The sequence below is a fragment of the Fukomys damarensis genome, unplaced genomic scaffold (genome assembly GCF_012274545.1).
Source record: "Fukomys damarensis isolate Sample0158 unplaced genomic scaffold, DMR_v1.0_HiC HiC_scaffold_20, whole genome shotgun sequence".
NCBI classification, from domain to species: Eukaryota; Metazoa; Chordata; class Mammalia; order Rodentia; family Bathyergidae; genus Fukomys; species Fukomys damarensis.
In genome coordinates this window covers 35,159,884-35,171,466 of record NW_022900932.1, presented here as the reverse complement: position 1 = coordinate 35,171,466, position 11,583 = coordinate 35,159,884, and the positions used below count along the sequence as shown (strand labels likewise).

The 11,583-nt window shown below is 34.7% G+C and overlaps 1 protein-coding gene across 2 annotated transcripts in view; it reads left to right on the top strand.

The window, feature by feature from the left end:
- Prkg1 (protein kinase cGMP-dependent 1) overlaps window positions 1-11,583 on the top strand; it is a 1,151,812-nt gene that overhangs the window by 1,037,297 nt on the left and 102,932 nt on the right. For both annotated transcript variants that reach the window (XM_010606291.3, XM_033766627.1), the window contains one exon: window positions 1,331-1,405. In XM_010606291.3, the coding sequence (XP_010604593.1) occupies window positions 1,331-1,405 (75 nt within the window). The remainder of the gene's footprint in view (window positions 1-1,330; window positions 1,406-11,583) is intronic.

The window sequence follows — 11,583 nt, the reverse complement described above, 5'->3', positions numbered from 1 at the left end:
ATATATAGAAGACTTTAAAATACCCAGGTCCCAGATATTGCTAGAAATTTCACAATGAACTTCAAGTCATTGTTTAGATAGGAGTTACAGTGTAGGTTTTAGGAGTAGGAAGGGAAATAATCTTCTTCCAGCCTTTACTGTGACTGTATAACTTTAGGCTAATTTCTTAACCTTTTTAATATCCTCATTAAGAAAATGAATGTAACAATAGTAGTTCATAGAATCATTGTACTGTTTGTTATTATATATAAAGAACACTTACATGTGGGTATATGAGTAATCCTACAGTAGTTATTTTGTGAGAGACTAGACCTTATAGACATTCCTTTTGTTTCTTCATCCAGTCTAGTTTAGTGGTGGCCAAAATGGTGTGTGCCTAAGAGTTGCTGTATCTGGTTGTATTCAATTATTTTCACAGGTGATTCAATTATGTATTTGTGAGTGTTGATTTTGTGCTTTCTTTATAATATTTTATATCATAAATATATAATAGATGAGACCTCACTATTTAAAGTAAACCTGAATACAGTTCTAGGTAAATGGTAGGATAGAGACTAGATTGAGTTTTAGCTATTAATCATTCTCTTCATGCTAAAGTCAATTTATTTCTATTCCTCCAAATTAGTTGATTTTCCTATAACTCTCAGCTATTGTTTTCCTATCTGCATATGTATTTTTGTCTTTGAAGATCCATTAACTACTTTTTTTTTAGCTTTTTTGAGCCTTTTTAATTTTTTTTTTTTTACGTTTATGAGTACATCTGTGCAGTGCCCAATGATTACACTCACTGTAGGGAATTGGTACATGTACATAAAACATTTTAATTCTTTTCATTGTTTTCCTTCCACTTTCCCCAGTGTTCACTGTTTTGAAGTGGAGATACTAATGTCTGAGGATTGGGATTAGTAAATGTTATTGCTAACTAAATTAATAATACCTGACGTATACTGGACACTTAATAATTGGTGCATTGTATTATTTTGGTATTATAAAGAAGTGATTCAATATTATAGAGAAGTGTTTTGTATCAAAGTTTCATAGGATTTTATCTCACCCAGTTTTGTAAATATCTCTTGTTGCCAGACATATCTGCCAGATGGGCTAGTTATTGAGCACTATAAATATGAACTAGGTAGAAAGGCCTCTGGTATCACGAAGTTTCGATTAGGGAAAACAACACTGTCTTGTATGTTTCTTAGTAACATATCAGACTAAGTGGACTCATTTTTATTTGGGTGTCATTGAATTATTTCATTGTATGTTTGAGTAGGTTGCCATTGTTACTACTCTGTAGAAGATTCATCCTAATCACTGTGTTTTCCTCTGACAGCTCTTTCAAGCATTTGATCGGAGGACTGGATGATGTTTCTAATAAAGCATATGAGGATGCAGAAGCTAAAGCCAAGTAAGTGAGATTATTTTCTTTAGATTTCATCCTGATAAGATATTTTGACTGTAAATACAATTAAATATTTTTATAGACTTAACGAAAATGTAACACTCTGATACTAAGAATCTAATTACTTGAGAGGAAAAAGGAAGTAAACTGTTGAAGATAGTGATTACACAGCATGCTTATGTAGTAAATGTGTCTTTTTAAACAAGTTCCTCAATTTTATGATGAAGATCATCTCATCAAAGTAAATGGTCATTTAAAAATTTAATATGAACAAATGAATATAAACATGTAATGTATCCTTTCAAAAAACTTTCTAAACAAAGTGTTTCTGTAATTGCATGAAAATAATAAAGTTGGGCTATTTACCTGGATGAAGTCTTCATTATTTAATATTGAACTTACAAATGTAAGAATTATATGAGATGGTAAGTATCTCATTAATCATCATCTGGCAAAGAAATATAATTCTATTACAAGGATAATTTGCTTTCACACAAAAATTTAATGCTTCACAAAGATTTGAAGTTATTTGAGAGTCACTCTTTCCATAAAATTTACAGGTCACATTAAAAACAAGTAGTCATTGGGCTGGGGATTTAGCTCAGCAACCAATTCCACCACCTGCCTCACAAGTGCAAGTTCCCGAGTTCAATCCTAGATACCAAAATACAAAACAAAACAAAAAACAACAAGTAGTCGCTATAATCCTCCTTTTCCCTCAGTGCAATTTCATATTTTATATCATTCAGGATACCTGAAGGATTAAATTGCTAGAATTTAATTATAGGTAGTTAACATGGGTATATAGTTCCAGGCCATAATTTGATTAAATGGCTTTGTAGTAACCTAAGAATGCAAAGAAATAAAATCATTATTTTGCTTTGAGTATCTATACAAATGAAACATTTTCTAGAGCTAAAATATTAAGAACTCTGCTACATGTTAACCCCGTAAAATTATAATATTTTCAAATTATATGAATATATTCACAATTTCTTCTCTGTATAGTTTGGGTTGGTTTTCTCTAACTTTGGAGAGAGACAAACCAAGAGGTTAAATGTCAGCAGGATTTACTCAGGAAAGGAAACTGGCCATCCCACAGGCTTTGGAATGACCTCTTCTGAGGATGAGTGATATTACCACTTCTGATTTTCTGCATTATATTAAAGTGTAAATCAACAGTTAATTTAGACTGTAATTTCTGGTATTTGTACTAATCCCACTGAGATGGCAGAGGCCCCAATTAAGGTATCATCTCCGTTTTGAAAATTATACAACTCTGTTATTGTTGGGTTTTGTCACTAGAGGAATATTTTCTTTCAATATATAAAAATTCATGTTTGTGTCACAATTTATGTCAACTTATTTTTATGTAGTTTAATATATAGGGGTAGGTGAGTGTATACATATGACAAGGTGGTAATCTTAAAAATGCATCTAAATTATTTAAGTAAGTATTTTGAGAGTTACTAGAAAAAGTCAAAGATCTTTTAGGCTAATGTGTTCTTGCTACTTGGATCTACTTCTTTCCGTTTTGATAGATTCGTTTTTTGGGGTGGGGGGTTGAGACAGGGTCTCCCTATGAAGTTGAGACTGCCCTGGAACTCACTGTATAGCCCAGGCTGGTCTCGAATCTACAGCAATCCTCCCGCCTCAGCCTCCCGAGTGCTGGGATTACAGGCATGCGCCACCACGCCTGGCTGATAGATTCTTTAATGACAGTTTTTATATAACACATATCTACTCACCAAGAGCTAAGGCCACTCGGACTTAAAACTAACCAGTGATGGAAAGGCAAATGTGAATTTGTCATGCTTTTACATGTCTATCAACATTATGAAGATAACTGTGTGCATCTAATAAATTCAGCAACTTGTGTTTTAACTTGCAAATGAAAATAGAAAGGAAAACTAATACACTGAAATTCATATTCAGATAATTAGAAGCAAGATGTGGTAACAATTCACACTGGAAGAGAATATAAAAATATGAATAAGCCTAGTTTTCTGCTGGAGGCTCTGTCACTCCTGAGCAAGTGATGCTGGCTTTTGACTCTCAATACCTGTTTTGAATTTTAGTTGCCTTGTTTTTAAAGTGGAATTTTCAAGGTTTAATTGATGATAGTATAAATCTTTGTAAATTCCAATGAACGATTACAATGGATGCTACAGTTGATAGGACTAATAATTGGAAATATACTTTAGTGCTTTTGCTATATGGTTAAATTTACAGAGACCAATTATTTCATATACAGGATGTGAAGCTGATTTTACCCGGGCAAGCATTCCTTAATCTTATGTTAGCAAAATTTGCTTGCCTGGGTAGCATATCATTGAATTGCACCGAGAGCAGAAAGAAAATCTATTAAAGTTTAATAAAACAACAATATTTAGTTCTGAGAATTCCTTTTTGCTTGAAGAGCAGAGAAGGGGAATGGAATGATTGCCTTCTCCAAGATGCCATCCAATATTTTTATTTGCCCCATAGATTTGATAGATGACAATGTAGCCATTGTTCTTGTGCTTTTCTTCATTTTACTGATAAACAGTTGAAACGTAGAAATCGCACAGTTGCTGGGGATTTAGCTCAGCGGTTCTGCCGCCTGCGTTGCAAGCACAAGGGCCTGAGTTCGATCCCCGGTACAAAAAAAAAACAAAAAAAAAAAAACGCACAGTTGCGATGTAGAACCTGATTGGATAGGTGTCTACATAATCAGATAATTTCATAATCATAACGCATCATGGATACACCCTTTGCCTCTCATAGCTATATACGTGTTTGTGTGTGAGGACAGCATAAAAAATATACTGTCTTATATTTCATCTGGGGCAGCCTTGCTTGAAACTTTCTGTTCAATTCGTACTACATTTAAATGAATGTATAAGTCCCATTCCTTAGTATGTACAATACAGAAATATCTCTAAAATCTTTGATCCAGATTCTGGAGAGACTAATGATATGCATTGAATTCCTCAAAACAGCCACATTAAAAATGAATAAATGATAGCAGAGTTATTGTTATGCCTTTTTCACTGTTTGCATTGTATAGACTTCTAATAAATATTACTATCTGAAGATTTCTGAAGTACAAGTCTTCTCTTAATTAGGTATCCTATAAATCATTCCTCAGGGAAAGCTTTTTAGTTGTCCTAACAAGTTTAAACATCTATTTGTGTTAGCATTGTTGTCTTTATTGAATTTCTTCCCCTTAAGTATATTATACCTTCACTTTGTATTTAGGAGACTTAGAAGATTTGCCTTCATTGAAAAGACTGGGAGCATGCTCTAATTGCTTTAAACTCCCTAGATAATTTTGTTAATGCCTCTAAAGTTCTATATAGATCACAAAAACTGGACCATTTAGCACTTGGGCAATGATTTGGCTCTATTGTAAACCTTATTTTTAAAATCTCCTTGGTTTTACAAAAGCAATGCAGATTAATATTTTAAAAACCACAATAAAATGGGCGTGTTACTTATCCATGTGAAATCATTACCAGAATTATCTCATGGACTGTTCCTGTTTGGGTAGGAAAAGGAAAAACTAGGACTGACTGTAAAGACTGATTCTATTGACACACTTAAAAACTCAAATGTGAGAAACTCACTGGCTATGAGTATGATAGGCTCAGTGATAGGATGGGTCCCCTAATATAGACCATCCTTTTCAGAAAAGACCATGACAAGCACTCAGCCCTGGCAGTTGATCCAGAAAGAGTAGCACTAGAGAAATATTCCATGGAAATAGTTTTAAAAACTCCTTTTCTGCAGTATATGTCTGAGTCTCAGTATTTCTCATAAGACTTATCTTCTACAATTATTCTTTTTTTTTTAGTTTATTGGTACATTTTAGGGATACAGTACAGTTACATTCATTGTTGGGATCTTGTACCTTTACATGACGGGTCTTGGTTCTCATTTTTTCCCCTTGTCCCTGCCCTCCCTTCGCCCCCTCCTGCCTCCCCATTTACAAACACTTTATTTCCATCTTTTCATTTTCTCACATTTTTTCTTTTCCCTTATTACCCTTCCCCTACCCATCCCACCTTCCCTACACTTTTAGCCCTTTTCTTCCCATTACACAATATCAGTTATCTCATTAGGATCTTATGTACTATTACAGTTTATTCACACTAGAGAAACTATTCAGTATTTACACATGTGTGACTTATTTATTTCACTTAGGAGTATATCCTCAATATGTGTCCATTTTCCTATGAATGAATCTAATTTCCCATTCTTTATGGCTGAGTAATATTCCATTTTATAGAAAAAACACATCTTCTTTATCCAGTTTCCAACTGATGGGCAAATGGGCTGTTACCAAGTTTTAGCTATTACAAACTGTGCCGCTATAACCATGGGTGCACATACATCACTGTGATATGATTCTTTTAGTTCGTTTGGAAAGATTCCCAGCAGAGGGAAGCCTGGGTCAAATGGAACCTCTAGTCCCAGCTCTTTGAGGTATCTCCATATTAATTTCCATAGTGGTGGCACCAGTCTGCACTCCCACCAACAATGGAGAAGGGTTCCTTTCTCCCCACAACCCCGCCAACATTTGTTATTGTGTGATTTCTTGATAGCAGCCATTTGTGGGGTGAGGTGGAATCTCAATGGTGTTTTCATCTGCATCTCTCGAATGACCAGTGATATGGATCATTTTTTCATATATTTACTTGCTGCTTTTATTTCTTTGTCTGTGAAATGTCTGTTCATTTCAGATGCCCATTTTTGAATTGGGTCCTTATATTCGGGGGGGCTGATTGTTTTGAGTTCTTTATATATTCTAGATAATAGTCCTTTGTCTGAGGAGCAGCTGGTAAAAATTTTTTCCCACATTGTAGGTTGTCTCTTAGTTCTGTCGATGGTTTCTTTTGCAGTAAAGAAGCTTTTTAATAAGATGAGATCTCAGTTGTTGATTCTTTCTGCTAGTTCCCGGGCTACTGAGGATTTGTTCATAAAGTCTTTTCCTATGCCAGTGTCTTCCAGAGTTCTTCCTAACTTATCTTCCAGCAAGTTTAGTGTTTCTGTTTTAATATTTAGATCTTTAATCCATTTGGATTTTAATTTAGTGCATGGTGAAAGATAAGGGTCTAATTTTAATCTGTGGCAGGTTGAAATCCAGTTTTTCCAACATCATTTATCGAAGAAGCTATCTTTCCTCCACTGAGGATAGTCAGCTCCTTTGTCAAAGATGAGGTAGCTGAGTACATCTGGATTTATTTTTGTGTCTTCCAATCTGTTCCACTGATCCTCAGGTCTGTTTCTTTGCCAGTACCATGCTGTCTTTACCACAGTGGCTTTGTAGTATAGTTTCAGATTGGGAATTGTTATACCCGCTGCCATGTGTTTGTTGCCTAGGATGGCTTTTGCTATTCTAGATCTCTTATGGTTCCAAATGAATTTTACCCCACTACCACAAATAGACAGATCATCTAGGCAGAAAATCAACAATGAAATACTAGAACTGAACCAAGCTTTGGAACACATGGACTTAATAGATGTCTATAGAGTGTTCCACCCTAGAAAATCAGAATATACATTCTTTTCGGCTGCACATGGGTCATTCTCCCAGATAGACCACATAGTAGCTCACAGAATAGGTCTGAATAAATGCAAAAGAATAGAAGTTATCCCCTGTGCAATATTATCAGATCATAGTACAATCAAGCTGGAGATCAATAGCACAAGAAACTGTAGGAACTTCACAAACACATGGAAATTGAACAACACTCTCCTGAACAATCAATGGATTACAATTATTCTTGACAAAGAGTTTACTTTTTTTTTTTTTTTTTGGTTTTTTGAGACAGGGTCTCACTATGTAGTTCCAACTGCTCTGGAACTCACTATGTAGCCCAGGCTGGTCTCGAACTCACAGCGATCCTCCTGCCTCAGCTTCCAGAGTGCTGAGATTGCAGGCATGTGCCACCATCCCCGGCTTACAAAGAATTTACCTTTATGGTATGTTTCAGCTTCTCTTGATTGCTACTAATTATCCATGGAGGGCTTCTCTTTCAAAAATGTGAGTTATTATCACTAAGACATGAGGAGAGACACCATCAGATCAAAGTTAAGGATCATTAAATCTTATTTGGAATAAAGTGTAGCATGTATAATGATAGGTATATGTTGTTTTCCTTTAGGAATATGTATGCATTCACTCATAAACATTTAAAATGTACTTGCTATAAGTCAGACATTGTGGTTTATAATGTGCATTTCAAAAACAAATCAAATTTTCTAACATAGTCATCCAGCTAAGTGGGGAGGCTGATATACGAATCAATGATTATTTTTCCTCTATATTTCTAAGAATAAGTTATAAATTTTTTTGTCATATTATTTTATGTAGGCCTAGAATTTTTTCTCCATATTAAAATCTTTTCCAGTAAAGCTTATAAGCATTCAGAATCATCAAAATAAAGTGTGAATATTTTATTTCATTATGTCATGTATTTCTGATTCATAAATGCAGTCTATTTCTTAAATGAAAAATTTTAAAGTTAGATCACCATTGATATTCTTAATGTAGAATACTGTAGTCAACAGTGATAGGCAAAACATCATATTTTCAAGTGAAAAGCATATATATGTATATATGTGTATATATATATATTTCAACTTAGCTTATTAAGTTCAGTATTTTTTCATAAAAGCCCAAATATTGAAGTTATACTCATAAAGTAATTCACACAAGCCACGGCTACATTCCTAGATTAAAGTTATATAGACTTAAAGAAATATTTTTTATTTATAATGTAAATTCTTATTATTCTTATTGTTGGTGATGGTGGCGGTACTGGAGACTGAATCCAGGGCCTTCATACTTAATTTCTCATCCTGAGCCCTTTTTAAATTTTTAAAAAATTTTGACAGTCTTTTTGAATCACTAATTTTCTCAGGCTGGACTTGCACTTGCAATACTCCTGTCTCCCAGAGTGCTAGGACTACAGACATACACCATCACTTTAAGCTTCATTTAAATGGTGTGTAGTTTCAATATTAATAAAATAATATGGCAAGATAAAGGAAAGAACAATCAAACACTAATGCTATTAGCTATTTTTGTGTTTTAGAATTGTATTTATAATACATTTAAATTTTTGTATCTTGGTTCTTTGATTTAGCATCATTTTTGTAATAGGATGATGGGCTCTTGTTAAATCTTATTTTAAGGTGGTCAAAACACAATGGATGGAAATCTACAGTTCTAGACTAGCTTAAATCAAGCCTCTTTAATTCAATTTATTTTCCTTTGGAAGATAAAACCTCAAGCATATCTCTAAGAAAACAAAACAAAAATTGAATAAACAACACCACTTTCAAATGTGTCTTATGCAGTTGCATATCTAAATGATTTTATGTCTCAATGTTCATAGGAGATAACCAGATGTCTTGTTCTGAAGCCTGGTAGGATCCATATCTTAGCATTTCCATAGAGAAGTTCTAACAACTTTATGAGTATAAATTTGTACATGCATTTAATTGTGGTATACATTGAGAAGAATTTTTATCATTCTCCATGAGAAATTCTTATATCAAAATCCATGGAAAACCTCCAAATGGGCACAGTGATGCTTTTAACATACAAAACCACTTGATAGGCAAAGAAATTTAGAGATTCTCTGCAACGACTCACAGCCCTTAGGCTCCAGCATCATCCATGTTCATTCAGTTCTTCATCCACATTCTTTTATTCAACAAATATTTTCTGTGTGCCTACAAAGCTTCATATAAAACAGTGAAAAAGACAGACATGTTCCTTGTCTTTATGGTGCTCATGGATCAGTGGGAAAGACACATTCAGCATTCTGAGAAAACTTCCTGAGGAAGTATATTTGAGCTGAATTCTAAGGAATTATGTAGCACTAACTAGGCAAGCATTAGCTGTTACAGCCTGGACACAGTAATGGAGAATATTCTAGACAGAGGAATCATTTGTGGAAAAGTCTCAAAATAGAAAGCAGCATTTCATATTCAGGGAACTAAAGTATCAATGTCAGGGGCCTACCAAGAGTGATGGAAGGAAGAAAGGAGAGAAAGAGAGATAGAGAGAGATAGACAGAGACACAAAAAGAGACAGACACACACACACACAGGGAGACAGAGAAATCAGAAAGGCCAATCGCAAGATTTTGCAGGTCATATTAGGAAATTGGGAAAGTCACTTCAGACTTCTAAACTGGCAAATGAGATGAGTTGTTTGATGTTGCATTTGAACTCTCTTTTTTTCTGTGATTGGCAGGATATTGAGTGAAAATCAGAATGTTTTTCAGGGACAAGTTAATGGCAGACAAAACAAGATACAAATCAATATGGATAGAGAAACTCTTTTATTTAAGAGATACTTAATGGGCAAAGCCAAAGTGCTTTCTTGAGGAAGTATATTTTAGAGATAAGGGGGAGAAAGGTCAAGAATGATCCAAGGATTTTAGGTCTAGAACATTGTGGGAGATGACAACATACACTAAGTTACAGAAAGCTGAATTGGTTATCACATTTTGAGAGTGGGTGATCATGAGGTGAATTTTGGACAGGTTAAATATGGGGTAGTTTCGAGAAATGGTTCAGGGAAGAGGTTGGTATCAAGTTGAGAGTAAAAAGCTTTTAAATGATAAATGACAGTTAACTTGTGAGTGAGGTAAAGGAAAAATGCAGAATGAGAACAGCATGACACTGAAGACTTATTCTTAGGGAGACTTGACATGGCATTTAAAAGTAAGAGAAAGGAGAAGAATTGGCAAACACACATAGAGAAAAATGACAAAAGCTGAGAAAGAGAGATGAGATGTAGTAGGAAAACTGGATGTTAACATGGTGTCACAAAAGCTGAGAATAGTGCATTTGGGCTACTGCAACATAATACGACAAACGGAGTGCTTTATAAATAACAGAAACTTCTAACAGTTCTAGAGTTGGTTAGCCCAGAGTCAAGGCACTCACAGATTCAGCCTCTGTTGAAAGCCTGTATCCTTGTTCATAAGGTTCCAGTATTTTCACTGTAACTTCCCATGACAGAGGAGTAAATGAGCTCTTGGGGTCTCTTTTGTAAGGGCACTAATCCCATTCCTTGAGAACCCTACTTCCAAGACCATCAGAGTGAGGATTATATTTCAATATATAAATTTTGGGGAGTTACAAAGTCTGTAGTGCATTTCAAGAATAGAGGAAAAAACCATGCTACAGTATATTGTGAGGATTGTAGTGTGTTCCTTAACAAATACCCCTTGGAATTAGCAAGCCACTCGTTGTTTTTCATTTTGAGATGAAGTAAGAGGAATGGAGCCTCCCTAACATGGCACGAAAATGAATGTGATTTGCAGGAAATATTAATCATTGAGCTGATACTGAGTTATGAGAAATTTCCAGTAAAATAGCCAGAAATATTTAAGTGGAACACAATAGATCATCAATATTCAGAAAGATAAGTACATGTTCAATCCAGTAGAAAATGAAAGAGTTTCAAGCTGTGCAAGTGGGTCTCAAGTCCCTTTAACTTTGCTAGACAAAAATGGATAAGGTCCACACCACTGTGGTGCATTTCTGGGTTAAAAAGATGTTTACTCTTCTATTTATATTTTTAGGTTTAAGTGTTGTTCTCTCCAAATTGCCTATAATAATAATAAATTTTCCTAAAAGGAATGAAAGGCTTTTCCTAGCTTCAAAGTATAAATTTTCACATAAAGTCCTTTCATTCCAGTGGTAACAGAAGACTCCCTCAGAGCACAAAGAGGGACATTAAACAAAGAAGCCCAAATTTGCCAAAAGCTAGATTAATATCCACCATGGAATCACCATCCTGTCTTGCCCTCACCGTGCACTTAAAAATTTTCATTTATTCTATTATTAGTCCCACACACACAAAGAACAGTGACAATAGATTCATATAATATAGAAAGAAAAACTTCAAAATAAATAAGAAAAATGAAACTAGAGAAGCAAAACTAAATTTACCATGCAAGACATGGCCCTTATTGTGGCAGACGGCTTTTGTGCTAAAACAGGCACCCCACGGCTGGTTCTGACTTGTCAATAAAGTCACCTCTCAATTTCCTCTCTTAAGGACTAATATAGAACATTGCCTCCCCGCCATCCACTCCCTTAGCCTTTTGATGGCATAATTGTGTTTTCATAATTTTTCTTCATTGATTTAAGGCTGTACTTCTGTATACAAGTTC